The sequence below is a fragment of the Sinocyclocheilus grahami genome, unplaced genomic scaffold (genome assembly GCF_001515645.1).
Source record: "Sinocyclocheilus grahami isolate Dianchi unplaced genomic scaffold, SAMN03320097.WGS_v1.1 scaffold767.1, whole genome shotgun sequence".
NCBI lineage: Eukaryota > Metazoa > Chordata > Actinopteri > Cypriniformes > Cyprinidae > Sinocyclocheilus > Sinocyclocheilus grahami.
This window is the reverse complement of record NW_015505946.1, coordinates 613,455-629,982: the sequence shown is the minus strand read 5'-3', so window position 1 is coordinate 629,982 and position 16,528 is coordinate 613,455. Positions and strand designations below refer to the sequence as shown.

General features: G+C 40.6%; 1 protein-coding gene across 1 annotated transcript; it reads right to left on the bottom strand.

The window, feature by feature from the left end:
- Window positions 1–370: 370 nt before the first annotated feature.
- On the bottom strand, window positions 371–12,965 carry LOC107561339 (carnitine O-acetyltransferase-like). The gene is made up of 15 exons (XM_016245765.1): window positions 12,662–12,965; window positions 12,199–12,414; window positions 11,924–12,042; window positions 11,639–11,692; window positions 11,229–11,394; window positions 6,380–6,554; window positions 6,069–6,159; window positions 5,838–5,925; window positions 4,633–4,733; window positions 4,224–4,343; window positions 2,737–2,859; window positions 2,511–2,646; window positions 2,371–2,433; window positions 2,153–2,290; window positions 371–1,414 (listed from the first exon to the last, which is right to left on the bottom strand). The coding sequence occupies exons 1-15, from the start codon at window positions 12,710–12,712 to the stop codon at window positions 1,211–1,213; spliced, it is 1,845 nt and encodes a 614-aa protein (XP_016101251.1). The 5' UTR covers window positions 12,713–12,965; the 3' UTR covers window positions 371–1,210.
- Between the last annotated feature and the right edge of the window lie 3,563 nt (window positions 12,966–16,528).

The following is a 16,528-nucleotide window of genomic DNA, read 5'->3' as shown; positions in this document are numbered from 1 at the left end:
CCCTTGGCTTTTGGGGGCCCAAGGCGGTCGCCTACCTTTGCCTAATGGGTAAGTCCGCCCCTGCCAATGCATACCCTCTATTGCCACCCACTGCTACTTACACCAATAGCTGAAATAAGCGCGGTTTTAAAAAAAATCAAAATATGTGCGGAAGCTTTGCTATGTGACTATACTGTATTGCAATAGGTAGCACTTCATTATTAATACTGAAGCACAATGCATACCCTCTATTGCCACCCACTGCTACTTACACCAATAGCTGAAATAAGCGCGGTTTAAAAAAAAATCAAAATATGTGCGGAAGCTTTGCTATGTGACTATACTGTATTGCAATAGGTAGCACTTCATTATTAATACTGAAGCACTAGTCAGCACAATTTATATTCTAAATGGTGTAATCATTGTATTTGGATATGGTTAGAGCTATGGTTACGGGGAGAAACATATAGCTTGTGAGAATACAGTAATTGATTTTTCCATATGAAATTGTTTGCAACTTTCAAAACACCCTAACTACATTATGTAGTCAAACACAGTGATACTTTGTTTACTTGAATGAGGGGACATTTGGAGAACTCTGGCAAAAGTTTCTAAAAGAAAACTCATTTGTTACCAGTGTACTAAATTTATTACCAGACAACAAACGTGTTTTTTTTTTTCAGGACATAATGAGCAACAGACATCTCCTGTATGTTTCAATAGTAACAATAACAGATTTTGTAACAAAATCGGTGATTTCACACAAATATATATATATATATATGTGTTACATAAACATTTTATGAGGAAGAAATGTATATCAAATTGAACTGCTGGTATGTAACGTCATACAAAATCAGACTTATTTGAAACTCCATGCACTTTAAAAAAGCTGCAGAGGGACCCAAATGCACAACAAGACAATTTCATATTTCAAACGCCTTTAAGTTTGGTACCGCATTAGATTACTAGTTTAAGCTTTCATGGCTGTTCTTAAAATACCAAAAATAGCAATCATACATTTCTTCCTAGCAAATGGTCCATCATACATCAGTTGAGCATCTCAGGTGCTCGAATGCACTGTACTTAATCCAAACTTCCATGAAGACCACTCGTTTAACAAAGCCTGGCATGAGTACATTCTGTTCACCACATATTAAAGGCTGTGTTCCTGAAGCTGCCGCAATGCTGGAGTAGAGTGTTAAAACCATCACTGAATGTCTAGACGGTGCTAAACGGTGGGCTGAAATAACTCCTGGAGATCCCGAAGCGATCGTTCCAATGTGAGAGCCAGCTTCTCCGCATTGGTTTCCTCACAGCAGTTGAAGGCAGTTACGGAGAAGTGGACGTGATCTTGCTGTGGATTGTAACAGACTGCATAGCCGTCTGGAGCCAGCGGTCCAAAACACATCACACTATCTGTGTTAGTGGGCACCTGTGAGGAAGATGCAACATGCAAGTGCTTTTAGCTTTCTTTATGATCTTCTCAACATTTAGCCCTGCTGTGTAAACCATTTTAAATGGGCATGGAAAGGTTTGGAAAGGCCAAGGGTGGGAAGCAAGTGTGTAGCAAATATGCTGAAAGGTGAAGCCAAAACTATACTGGCTGCAGTATTGGTCAAAAACTCTGCCCTCTCAATGTCAACGAATGTGACCTAAAAATAAACAAATAAATTACACTTTGAATGATTTTTTCCCAAAGACGGTTTCTGTCATTTTAGGTCGTTCTTATCACACTGATGTGTGTTCATTTTTCTAATAAGACTTTGATACCGTGGCTCCACTTCAAGTTTACTATTTTGCAGACTCTGGCTCCAAATAACATCATCTGCACCAGATGACAGCTGCCATATCTGGGATATTTTGGCTTCATTTATCATTTTTACAGTCTATGGTGGGAAGAGGGTAGGTAGTGTGCCATTCGCAACAAGCCACGACACAACAGACCTGCAATGCACTCAATATAGGGATGAATGAAGAGACATGAGCCCTACAACAACTCCCAAGCATCTTCTATTCTGTGATTGTCCTTCAGTTTTGTTTTTCAAACCAGAAGAATTAAATGTTTGCATTGCGTTATATAATTTTTGTGCCAACATTGATGCCAAAATGGTTGTGTCCTGAGAATGAGGCTTAAGGTGTAAGCTTTTGTTTGAATGCCTCTAAAAGTTACCTGTCCTGTCCGGAGTTTCCAGTGAGTGGCAAGTCCATAGGCCGTGTCCATGAAGATTCTGGGCAAGCTCAATCCCTCCTCGATGGCTTGAAGTTTAAGACCCAGCAGGTGGCGGTCTATACCCTGCCCCATCAGTGACTGATCAAAAATTACACTCATTATAGAGTCAACATAAATTCGGATCTGGGCAGAGAGTCAGAAGGATCCATGTTACTCACCTGCTCTGTGAGGATGCTGTACGCATCAACAGCCTCTCTCAGCAGCTGCACCTTGGCTTCTCTCTAAAACACATGCCAACACACGCACGCATTTAATGATCAGTGTTACTTATAAATGTGACATCTCGTGTGGTACTCACAGAAACGGCATCATCATCAAAGGCCCGTATGAAGCTCAGCATCTGATTGGTCGGAGAGCGGATGTAGTCTGTTCTTCCTCCCCGGAACATCCTCAGAGAGGCGATGTCACAGGCGGCGCACACTTCACTGTGAACTCTAGCAGAGAACAGGAGCCAAACGCACACTTGTTCATTTTGATTATCTGTCGTTACTGGGTGATGCCAGAGCGTTTTCTACAAGCCTCACCGGTAGTAGGCCAGCTGAATCGCCACCTGGATGAAGGAGTTTGGACTCAGCTTGAGCTGTTTGACAAACTCTTTTCCAAAGTGCTGGAAGTTAAAACATTTGATGTCCAAATCGTTGATGAGACTAAGGGGAGAATTTAGTTTTAAAAATACAAATTAGCATGTTCCACCACTACTACTGTACACACACAATGCACACACTGTTGTTCAACCTGAGGACCCCACCATCTCAGCCTGCCTTTCAACATCTCAGACTGGACGAAGAGATAATGTCATTATCTCAAATTGGCAAAGAAAACTCAATACTCAATCCATCCTGGTAAAACTGGGTTGTAGTTGTACAACACCAACCAGCGGTTTGTGTGCATGATAAAACAGACTAAACATACATCTGTGTTGTAATTCATGTACACTATTTAATATCTGTTTTCATATTACTCTATTTTGTATTACATGATATGAAAATCTATCACTTCATAAATCTATTTCATATTAAATTATATACTACACTGTATACTCATTTCAATCATTTTCTATTTCTGTTTGATCTTATGTAGAGTGCTGTGCTGTCTTCACAAGTAAATTAGAGATAAGAGAATTTCTCTATCTCAAGGTTTTAAATGCCATGCAACAGTAATTTTCCAACGAATTTTCTTTTGTATAATAAGGTGTTGAATTTGTGCTTATCAGACGAAATCCAACATTGAAACAGACACAACTTAGATTATTCATTAAACTCTTATTACTATTATATAAACTCTACTTAGTTTTACCATGCTTTTTGCTTTACCCGTGCCTCTTGGCTGATGACATTTTTGGATATCAAACAGGTTTTGGGTATCAGACAGAACCTGAACTGCTTTAGATGTAAGACAAAACTTTATGTTAACTGCACTGGGATACCAGAAAAAGCAGATGTCTTCTGACGGGATCTGGTAAAGAGATTGGATCCAAAATGTTTGGTTTTTCTGACATGTTGGAAAAACCTAACACAGTGCTGTGTGTTTTTCAAACATGAACTGTTAACTTGACATGCCATAACGCAAAAATTAATAGTAGCACATATTGAGAACAGAGAAAACAGAGCAGATGCAGAAAAAAAGGTGTAAATGTGCTGGGAATGCAAGACCTTGCGCTTATGGGGTCGTACTGGCTAGTCTCGCAAACTAGATAAGTTAAAGTTGGCAACACTGCTGTAAACTGTAAATGCAACAGAAAAGCCTTGCAATAACAATATGAGTGCTACCACAAGACTACTAGGAGACAGTAAGTACGGTATTGTCATTTTCTTATAACGTTAGAAAATTTAGACTGGCAGCTCCTAGTCCAAACTCCAGTCAGTTCAAGACTGGACTACTGCAATGCTATATTTGCCCAACCTCCCAGCTAGCACAGCTAAGCCTCTGCAGCTAAACCAGATTGCTGTGGTGTGTCTGATCTTAAAACCAACCAAAAAGAGCCCAAAACAGTAACGGCATTTGAACTCACATATCCAGATTCTGCTTGGCCATCTCTAGATCCCATTTGATCTCAGAATTGATGTAGAAGTAGAGTTTCTTGGGCATGGGCAGAGGAATCAAAGGAGCTCGCACTCGGTCTGGTTTCTTACTAACAGAGAAAAACATGGTCAATTACGGTTACCACTCAAATCTCTTTTTAGGCTGGCATCTTACTAGCCAAATTTTCAGCCAATTTAAAGATGTCAGCCTCATTTCACTGAAGAGAGTCGGTGCACCTCTCCTCACAAACCTCCGCCGGAAGAGGGCGAGAATTCATCAAAAACGGTAGTCAGTGTGACAACTATCTGGCTAGTGAGATGCCGCAATGTGGAGATCATAAATGCAAAGAAAAGCTTGTATCTGTATGTTTTTGCCTTAAGGCATGAGTTTGTAAATACCAGTATTCTAGCACATGATCCAACAATGTGGATATAGGTGGACCTTCGGCTGTCGCATGTTCGTACAAGAGACCCCACGACCCATCCTCACCAACAACAAACTGAACACAGAAACAGAGGGGGAAATTAATAAATAAAACAAGAAAACAGATACAGGGGGGAAAAAACAAATACGTTAACAATGAAAATTAAGAAAAGCTGAAACTGATTTCAATGGATGACACTCACAGCATAAATTACTGCAACGGCACTTCACACAAAAAATGTGGAAATGCAAATAAAGCAATAAGCCCCAAGAAGCCGTGGTTTACAGTGAATTTATAACAGCTAAGGGGTGTTGTTAGGCACGACGTGAAGCGGAGTTAGCGGATATAAATTCACTGTAAAGCACGGCTTCACGGGGCTTACTGCTTTTATAAAACTGTTATTCCATATACGTAGTAAGGTTTCACAGAATAAAACAGAGCAAATAAAGTGTAATGATATTAATAAAAACAGTATTCTTCCACCAAACAATGTAGCTCCTCAAAAACTGTTGTGGTTTCAACAAAGTGGTTGCAGAGCAACACACAGAAGTAAGCAAAGGTGTATGTTTGTAGAGTAATTTACAACAGCTTTGAACGCGGCTTTTATGCTTTTATGATCTGAAAACCTGAACAACTGTAGCACCTAGATGAACTTCAACATGTGCCCTGGTCAGACGAACCACCTGACTGTAATATTATCAAACACTGTGAGCAGTTTTGGAGAGAACGGTGAGAAGCAGACTCCCACTGTCAGCATCTCTTACACAACAGAGCAGATGTTCTGATCTACAATCAGATGGAGACTATTCAAAAGTTGTATGAATCTATTTTGAGAAGGTAGGAAAGCTGTGTTAAAGGCAAATGGTGGAAAAACACCTTAATGAAATATTTCCTATTTCGCAGGTGTTCACATTATTTTGTCCAACCCCTGATGATCTTACATGTGTAAAGAGGCAGTCTTCCACTGGTCTTTAACATTAACTCTATGAATGACAGTTGAGTAATGATGAACATTACATTCACCATACACAAATTACAACATTAATTGTGCCATCAGGGTTTGCTTTAGAAATAAATTACCTAGGAAAAAAGGGTAATTCACCATCCTTTACTTATTAACAGAAGCCAGTCCTAGTCTAAATGACAGCATTAAGAACAGGCCTCGGACATGTGGCTCACCTGTAGGGTCTTGTCAAACCAGCGATTGCCACTGTTTGAGAAAGTCCCACCTCCATGCAAAATCTGTGCTGCCATTCGACTAGAATACCTACCAAACAAACAATGAACATCCTTAGCACCACATCGGTAAAGACGTAAACAATTTTGTTATCAATTAGAAGAAAATACACTGCTTAGCTCTAGTAACTGTCAGTATCATCCACAATCAATCAATGTATGAACAATTCTTACTTCTCATCAGAAATCCTCATAACTGGAGAGTCCAAACACAATGTAAAGATCGATTTCTCTATCAGCCTCACAGATTCTTTATTGATTTTATCTGAAGCGAGAGAAAAAAAAAATCAACAAACAAGTTTAAATCAAGCATGAAACTCTCGACAGTGCAGCTAGATGGTAAAAAGTCAAGTTTAATCGGTCTCTAATCCACAATGGGTCATATGAGTGAAGCCAGAGACTGGCCTCGTATATAACAACCCAACTGTGCATCACTCTTGCTGGTGTTGTGTTTAACAGTAGTGGAATGTGCAGGTCAGGTTTACCTCTGAGCAAGCGCGTGTAAGCCTGACCCCAGGTGTGACGATGCTCGCTGGTCAAAATCCCCATCGGTTGCTTATCTGTTTTCCACGACTGAGAGCGGATCCGCAACAGCTGAGCATGGATCTGACTTTCTGTCAATGGTGTTCCATCACTGTTGTACACATCCAGCTGGAAAAACTACACACAGCCACTCATTAATCACTAAGATATAAAGGTGTTTGTTTTAAAGAAACTGTATATTTGTATAATTATAATGAGTACATAACCTGATTTATTACAAGAACCCAAAATGAACCATGAGTTTTCATTATCTCCTCACTATATGACTTTGAAACTTGCAAAATCAGTGAAACAATTGGTTACCCTCAACTTAAGGAGCAAGTTTTGCTCAATGCAAGTACTCACAGAAACAGCAATGCCTGGCTGATAGTGAAACAAATCAATAATGCATTTAGGAGAGATTAGGCAGAGTAACATATCTGTCATCACAGTAAATAAAATGAAGGCTTTATGCGCTTTATTTAAATAAAACCTTTTCAAACTTGACAAAGTAACTAGATGCTTAACAGAATGAAAAGATGCCTCACCGTGACAGTGATATTAAAAACACGTGACCCGTGTGAACGGGACCCAATATGCTGTAGTTGGCCGAAATGACTGAAATGAGATATGGTGCTGAAACGAGAAACCAGCTCGATCTTGTATTTTGCAGTTGTTTTGTTTTGAGTATTTTGATTTTAAATGCTACAGTGCAGGTGTTCTCAAATAGTGTACCAGCTTGGTTCCCACCGTGAGACAATGACAACTGTAGCACCATTTTCCAGTTTTTAGAGTTTAAAGTGAGCAGTGCGTCAGCACAATGGAGCTCTACACACCACAAGTGCTCAACGGCAACAATCTTTCAGCACCATACCTCCTAATATTTTTATCTAGAGCCAAACAAGCTTCATTCAAGCCTTTTCCTCATGCTATGGGGGTGTTTTACAGAGGCGGGGACTGAGGAACTCATCAGAGTAGGAAAGCTCAATGCAGCAAAATATAGCCTTAATGAAAACCTAGTGCAGAGCACTCAGAACGGGCAGAAGCTTCACTTTCCAACAGGACAATAACCCCAAGCACACAGCTAAGACAACGCAAGAACTCCGCGAAGAATTGCCAGAGCCTGGGCTTGAACCCAATCAAATATTTTTGGAGAAACCTGAAAATGTCTGTCAGCCCCCATCCTCCTGACAGAGCTCGAGAGGTGAAGAGGTGAGGAGAAGAACGGCAGATAATTGCCAAATGCAGATGTGCAAAGCTTGTCGCGTCACACCTGAAAAGACTTGAGGCTGTAAAGGTGCTTTAACTAAGTACTGAGTTATGGGTATGAATACTTATGCAATGTACGTATTTCAGGTTTTTATTTTCAATAAAACAGCAAAGTTGACACAAAGCTGTTGTTTGCTTTGCCATTATGGTGTACGGAGCATAGAAAAAAAAAGTATTTAAAACATAAGGTAGCAACATAAAATGTGAAAAAATTAAATTATATCTACAATATAAACCTTTTTATTTCCTTTACTCCCTGAACTTTTGTGTATACATTTATATTGTCAGTAAATAAAATACCTGTTTTTAAAAAGACCTAAATTAATATTGTAATACATGGCTATGACTTGCATAGGCAATGTTAGATGTAGACAACATTTCAAATGGATGTGTAAAACACCCAAGTATAACTATCTAAAGAATACAAACTTCAGGAGTTTCTGTTTGAGTTCACGGTTTAAAAAACTCCAAATTGTTGCTTGTGTTTTTTTCTTATAATTCTGGCAAATTCATCCATTCTTTGAGAAAACAAATGTAAGATTGGGACTTTAAATTAGCTAGACTGAAACTTCTCCTGATTATAATGCTATATGGTACTTGATGCTAGAATAGGTTTGATAAACAAAGAAAAGTACAGATGAGTCAGGTGCCCCAAAGATGTCCAAGGTCTAAACTTGGACTAGGCTAAGCATATTGAATATTAATTTTTTCTTTGAACCTCAAAGCATAGTTTACTTCTTTTGTATTTTGTACTACTCCACAATGATGTTCTAATTGATCTTATTTGTAGAGAACTGTAGGTAGGATCCGACTCAAGCCCAAGGGCCCCCAGCCCCCTAAAGCCCGGGACACACCAAGCCAACTTCAAAGAACTAGCAGCAATGAAAGCTAGCGGTCGATGGTGTTGTCGCCTCGCGTCGGCTGAGTCTGGAGCAAAAAAGCGTAGCTTGACCACGCTGCACAGACTGCAGTCGACTGCAAACTAGCAAGTGAGTTCTGCGCCTGCCTGAGAGGAAATAACTGTCTATATCAGCAGCTATCAATAGTCTATATTTGACATTCAAAAGGAGAAACTGAAAAATGTAAACAAAGCAGTGCTCGCTTTCCATTTTGAATAGGGTGCGTTCACACTTGTAGTTCAGTTCTCTTGTTTCATTTAGTCTGGACCAAAAACTAAAGATACATTTCATCCTGGTTTGCTTAGCATTCACACTGGCATTTTTGACAGCGAACCTAAAAAGGCACAGTGATACTTTCGCACCTGATTGGTCGGGTTGAATGACGTATATTTCGTGAAGGAACTGTTGACACTATCTACAATCTCAATTAGGAGTGTCAATGGTCCATTTGAGAGATAGGTGGCGGTAATGCACTTATAAGTCTGCGGTCTGCCGTAAAGCAAGAAGAAGAAGAAGATGCATCACGTGCCGGCTGTTGAGAACACGCTCAGGACAGTTCGGAAATTGCGGTGAATCAGAGGTAAAAAACGATATAAATACTGTTCAGTTTCTTGCACAGACAGATCGTTTCGTGTCTTTACACATCAATGTATCGTCACGAGTCGCAGGGTTTAATTTGGTTTTGTTTGTGTATGTTTTTTTACTCTCAAAGCCGTGATTCCCATCCACTGCCATTATAAGACTCACAGACTGCAACGGTTTGAGTTAAAAATCTTTGTTTGTGGTCTACTGAAGAAACAAAGTCACCTACATCTTGGATGCCCTGGGGGGAAGCAGATAAACATCACATTTTCATTTTTGGGTGAACTATCCCTTTAAAGGGTTAGTTCACCCAAAAATGTAAATTCTGTCATTAATTACTCCCCCTCATGTCGTTTCAAACCCGTAAGACCTCTGTTCATCTTCAGAACACAAATTAAGATATTTTGGATGGAATCTGAGAGCTGTCTGACCCTGCATAGACAGCAACACAACTGAAATGTTCTCAGGTCCAGAAACGTAGCAAGGAGATCTGTAAAATAATCCATGTGACATCAGTGGTTCATCACCAACTATACGAAGCTACAAGAATATTTTTTGTGCACAAAAGAAAAAGAAAAAAACAACTTTATTCAACAATTCGTATCCCCGGCATCACCCTGGTGCCATTTTGGAGAATATCCGCTAGACATAAACAACGTATGCTGTTCCGTGTCAGCTGTGTCACGCAGCTATGTTTCCTACATTGTTTGCACCTTGATTTGAATGAAAACAACATATCCGCGTGACGCAGCTGACACAGAACATACGCTGTTTGCGTTCAGTGGATACTATCCAAAATGGCAGCAGGGTGATGCAGAGGAGACTAATTGTTGAATAAAGTCGTTTTTTTTTACTTTTGCACACAAAAAGTATTCTTGTAGCTTCGTATAGTTGGTGATGAACCACTGATGTCACATGGATTATTTTACAGATCTCCTTGCTACGTTTCTGGACCTGAGAACATTTCAGTTGTGTTGCTGTCTATGCAGGGTCAGACAGCTCTCAGATTCCATCCAAAATATCTTCATTGGTGTTCTGAAGATGAACGGAGGTCTTACGGGTTTGAAACGACATGAGGGGGAGTAATTAATGACAGAATTTTCATTTTTGGGTGAACTATTCCTTTGAAGTACCCATTAACCGATCAGTCTGCGCAGCGCCACTTTAAGTCGAACACACCTAATGCCGTCTGCTGGACAGTGCACTCATTGCTGCGTGTACTTATGATTTTATTTTGACCACCTGCGAACTCACGAAGAGCTCATAAAAGGCACTTTACCTCCTCGTCGCTCCACGTTTGCCCCCTGCTCTTTTTGTTTTGGATACACTGCTCATTCCGCATCGTTAAATCATGTCGCATAGCGTCGCATCTTGTCATTACTTCCTGTTTTTGGTTCGTTTGGAAGTACTTGGTCCCAGCTGCGTTCATATTTCATTCGAACTGCACCAGAGTTTGTTTGGAAGCGGGCCGAGACCTATCTTTTTAGTGGTCTCGGTCCGCTTGTTTGGTGTGCACCAGGGTTCGGATGGCAGCGTTCACACTTACTCTAATGAACCGCACTAACAGAGCAATCACACCAGAGTTTGTTTTAATCGAACCAAACATGACAAGTGTGAACACACCCTCAGTTACGTTGATAACTTTCTTCATTTTAAGCGGCTCATGTTGTTTTGAAAATATTCACGCACTGGAATGCTCGGGTAAGATAACGTAACATTAGAACACCGTCTGTCTGTACAGTCTTGATTTACTTGCTAATTTTCATCTCTTTCGCTTTAATTCTCATGCACTGACATGTTCGCTAAACTGAACATCCAATCAGAGTTCTCACTCTCACTGATGGCACCAAAGCCAATTCAACATCCTGAATCGTGCAAACTGCCGCCGACATGTGGAGCACACTGCAAAAACTAGCACGACAGACAAGACTGTCGGCTTGGTGTGTCCCGGTCTTAAGTCCTGCCCAGATATGTGACAAAAACAAAGATATATGGAAAGATTTTGAATATTCATAACTACATCGATTTTGATCATAGCATCTTACTAGGTAATCTAGGTTACCTGGTAGTTCCTGACCACTGTAATGTGAGCTGGGCCACGGCGTGGACGTCCATAGTGAACCACATGGTCATGTTTGGGTCCTGGGATTCGACAGGAGGAGAACAACTGAGGAAACAATTCCATACATAACGGCTGTCCTCGCATGTACTCTAGCGCCAGCTTCCCACTGCATGAGCAAGAGAGGGAGAGAGAGGACATGCGGGTAGGAAACAAGAAAAAAAAAAGAGAGATAGGGAGTCACACTGAGCTACAGACAGCAACAGTATGATATATTTAGAAATAATATCATGATATTGAGTTCCAGTGTTTGGCACTGCTTGACTGAAACATGCAGACCAGCATGAGTTAAAGGTTAGCCGTTAAATCAGCACAGGTGCTCGGACATAAATGGGTGTAAATAATGTCCAGACCTGTCCACCTGAGCTTTGAAGTCCAACACTCCTGCAATTAGTTTTGATGCAAACCTGCACAAGAGACAATGTAAACATAACACATATATATAGATTAAATATGCAACCCTCATACTGTTTAGATGTATCAGATAAAACAGCTTGTTTAATGCATTGATATTACTGTGCAATCAATTATCTGAACCATCTGAAAGGAAAATTAAGATCACTGAAGATGACATTTATGTCTGTAAGGGTGTTTGTTTGTTTGAGTGTGTGTGTGTGTAGATTCTAGCGGTCACATACACTAGTTGACCTCTCCAGTCAGTGAAGTCACGGTTGGGCAAAGAGATGGCAGGGTTCGAATGCACTGCCAAGGGCTGCCTGCACTCCAGGTATGCCCACTGCACCCACCAATCTGAAATCTGTGAAAAGTCAAGACACACACACACACACCAGCCCGGCCTATTATGGCATTTCTGCTTTAAACACTGCCAACAAAACGTACCACGGCACTAAAGCCTGTCCAAATAAATCATGATATTGACATGTTTTATATGGTTATTTAGTGCTATTCTCACCCAGTTGTGTGAATGCTTTGCTCTTTTAATCAGCTCTCGTTGCAGTTTTTCGCCTAGACCTCCAGGGCAGCCGAACTTCTGCACGATCTTGCGGGTGTGCTGGAGCTCGTCAGGCGGCAGGAGAGGCTCCAGGGCCGTCAGGTAGCGCTGCAGCGTCTGGAGCAGCGGAGGCACCGGCTGCGGCGGCACCGAGGAGTGGGCCTGTCTCAGCACGGCCTGGCCAACGAGACACAGGATGACTCGAAGTGAGGAACTGTCTACCTTCAAATATACTTCTCTCATATCCTTGTGTAAGACCCCTCTACCCACGCACAGAAGTTTGCATTTTTGTGTGTTAATAAATAAGTGCTTTATGTTTCACAAGTGTTTCGAATGATCACCCCTTTTAAATGTGAATATGTGCTGAACACCCATAAAAGCATGCTTACAGTATAATATATGCACAGTATTACACAACACTTACCCTGTGCATGAATAAAGAGCATATTCTTGGAGGTATTCTCTCCAAAATCATTGTTCTACGCTGTTTGTTGCTCACGATGAGATGGCAAACTAGTACTTTAAGCCTGCGCAAACATGAACGTCACGGAGACTCTGAATCTTCATCAATGATATTACGGTAAGATAACGAGTTCTTCTGAGGCACAAAACAAGACCGCAGTAAACTATTTTGACAGTTGAAGTGTTCAGACTGTTCCCCGTCGTCAAAGTTCGTGAGCTCCAGCACGCGCTTCGGGTGTGGACGCTGAAACACGTGTGCACTGTTTAGTGTTGACTGCCCTATTATTTCGTATATGTGCGCACAAGGAAATCTATCCAGAGCCTGAAAAGAAGTGCCTCCAAGATTAACAAAAAAACAAAACAAAACACGTAATGCAGCAGTACACTGGCACAGAGACAATACACCGTTTTTAAAATGGATAGTTTACACACAAAAAAATTACTTTGTTCCAAACCTGCAGGGCCCCTGCAAGCATGCGAGTCCCCCCTCTGTCAGTTCGGTTCAGCAGAGTATGCCAGGCATACAGTATGAGCCCATCAGGACACTTTTTAAAATTAATTTATATTTATAGTATATTAAAATAAAATTAATATCTGTGAATTATAGAAGTTGATAAGTGAACTTGCTTTCCTGTCAGTTCAGAATAAGGAACAAATTACCTGAACGGGTCATTCCTATGCTCCCAAGGACCTACGCTTCCCAGATTTGTATGGCAAATAATGAACAAATGACAAAGGGTCCTGTGTTCCCAGGTTAGGGTTTGGGTTAGAGATGTGCCATAGGAAAACAGAGTTAAGGAAAAAGTTCACCCAAACAAGTGAAAATTTGCTGTTAGTTTAATTACCCTCACGCCATCCAAGATACAGGTGACTTTCCACTAACGATTATTTATGGTCCTTGATGATTCATAAAATGCAAGTCAATGGGCACTGCCACTCTGAGAGTCAAAAAAGCAGATACAAAAACACTCCTGACAATATCCTGAGGTCTTATGAAGTTAATACAATAGAAATATCATTAACATCTGTAAAATAAGTAAATTAGCCAATCTTATTTAAATGAAGGGTTGACTGTGCCCTCAATTAAATTCAACAAACAGATAATTTTCCCCTAGTAGCAACACCCTGTTAAAGTAGGTGTTGAGGATACATAGGTGGAGTGGTGCCCAAGGTGGAACCGGGGTCTAACTGACTCAAGAAAGGGCACGAAGCCGCCCCACGTAGCCCCTACCATACAGGATTTTAGAAAGAATGCAAAATGCTTAATGTGCAAACTTACCACAGTGTGGGTTTTAGAAAGTGCACAGGGACTCCGCGTGCACACTTACCATTAGGGATGCACCGATACCACTTGTTCCAGTACTCGCCCAATATGATACTTTTATGTTTGGTACTTGCCGATACCGAGTACCGATACCGATATTTTTATTGCATTTGTAAATTTTTTAAATATTGGGTACAGAAACCATAAGAGTATGTTAGTTGGTTAACTTCATTTATCAAATAGATACAGTCAAACCAAAATTTATTCAGACACCTTCAACATTTCTCACATTATCACAGTTTATTCGCTATAGTTTAGAAAATGGTAATAAAATATGACAAGAACTCAGAGTTAAACTGTGTCAGAACAAATTCAGCTTGATAATGTCAGATAACTTTGATAGAAAGGTATGTAATGGATTACAATAAACCAAAAATGATTCATACAGCTGTCAATATTTACACAACTATCAATACTTTGTCGTGTGTCCCTTAGCCTTAATGACAGCCTGTAGTCTCCTGGGCATGCTGTCACCCAGCTTCATGCAAAACTGAACTTCAGTTTTTTCCCCAGACTCGGTCTGAATAATTTTTGGTCCCAAATTTGTATCAATTTTAATGCTAGTCCACTGTATGAAGAATTTTTGGGTATAATACAGTATATCACAGTTTAGTTTATTTTGCTATCCTCACTTTACATAAATGAACTATAGTGTCCTGCAACCACTAGTAAAAAAAAATAAAAAATTATATCTGGTCTATAAATTTTTTTTTTTTGGTTTGACTGTATATCCTTCGGTTATTTTCACTTAATTATGCCCATTAAAATTTATTTTACAAGTTTTTGTTACTTTCACTTTCTCTCTATGGTAGCCTACATCATCTTAAATTTAATAGCATTAGAGCTACTCCATTGCAGCGTCTTAGTACTGTAATCACGTGCTTTGCTGTAAAAATGCAGGGAACCACTCGCTATAAATCTCCTAACTGTGATATTTTCATAAATAGAAGTTGCGTTTTTTTTTCATCTGAAACGTGCAGCGATTTATTTTCCAAAGCCACTCATATAATGCAGAAACAATCGTGAAGCAAGCAAAACACGCGCAACGTGCACACGTATTTGTACTGGTGCGGAATGAAAGGGACAAGTACAGTACAGCCTATCGCATTTCACACAGGCTGTTAGTTTCACTTTCGCCAGAAAATCGTGTATGCTTAAGGGTGAAAATAAATTACGTTTATAGTGAATGCCCCTATAAATTGTCTTATTTTTTCTTATTATTTACGATTTAGTTTTAATCCAAATGATGCGTGCTAAGTGAGCGAACATCAATAAAGATCACACAACAGAAGTGCGCGCTCTCTCTCTCTCCCTACCATTAAGTAACTTGTGCATTGTTTTACTTACTTCTTTTTGACATATCCGACCGAACTACAAACTTTCCAGTGATGTCTGTGAGAAAGGATATTCACTCGACAAGCTTGTGCATCTGCGCCGCTGTGCGCTCAATCCACTCAGCGTGATTTGCTTACCAGCTGGCGCAAATCAGCTATACAGGCATTAATACTGAATGTTTTATATTCATTGCATACATATACTTTGTAGACATCTTTAATCTCTAATAACTCCATTCTGCTGTCTGTTGTCGGTGTTCCTTTGTCTGAATATGGCACTTATCACATGCTGTGTGGTATCGGGGCATTTGAATGAGTACGAGTACAGAAGCTCAGTATCGGGCCCGATACCGATACCAGTATCGGTATCGGTGCATCCCTACTTACCATAACATGGATTTAAAAGATACCGTTCTAAGGGGCCCTCGTGGTACTCTGAGAGAGCAGCCCATAGATGGAAATGGTGCATCCCAAGAACAATATGTTTGAGAAGTCATCAACTCAATCTATGGTATAATGCTGGAATGGCTAGCTGTAAGTTACCCAGCTCTCAGCCGAGAGGGAGGCTCGACCTACAACCTGTTCATTACAAATCCTGAAGGGTAAGCGTACAGCAAGCTTAGCCAAAAAAAAACAGCGCATCAAGGAGGCAGAGGAAGGACCTAGATCGCCTGATGTTTGCTGGTTCCAGTTGCTCTGGAAAAAAAAGAGAACTCAACTATCCACGTGAAAGGAGAACTCCGAATTCAGAAAAGAGGCAGCGTGCTCATAGGCAACGCTCCGATAGAGGGGAGCACTGCTAACCACGAGACCCACGAAGCGGGGAATTTCACTCCTCAGAAGGGGAGACAATTCGAACGCTCAGAAGAAAGCATCATGTTCATAAATAACCCTCTACAGTGAGGGGAGCGATGCTTCAAGAAATGTATCAAGAGAGATGCAATAGTTGAGTGGAGCCCAAGGTGAGTACCGGGGCTTAAGCCAACTCAGAGAAAGGGAACGAGGCTGACAACACGTAACCCTTACCATACAGGATTTTAGAAAGTGCGCAGAGTGCTTAGCGTGTGCACTTACCATAGCATGTATTTTAGAGAGATTCCTAAGCATCTGCTCACAGATGCTCAGAAGTAATGAGCAAAACGGGAGTGGCAAGCTCAAAGACAACCCTCTG

Excerpts from the sequence above, each read along its gene's own strand:
- LOC107561339 (XM_016245765.1), bottom strand. The coding sequence starts at position 12,712 with ATGATTTTGGAGAGAATACCTCCAAGAATATGCTCTTTATTCATGCAC. Across the intron at positions 12,415-12,661 it reads GCTCTTTATTCATGCACAGG|GCCGTGCTGAGACAGGCCCA; the intron begins GTAAGTGTTGTG and ends CTCGTTGGCCAG. Across the intron at positions 12,043-12,198 it reads CAAAGCATTCACACAACTGG|ATTTCAGATTGGTGGGTGCA; the intron begins GTGAGAATAGCA and ends GACTTTTCACAG.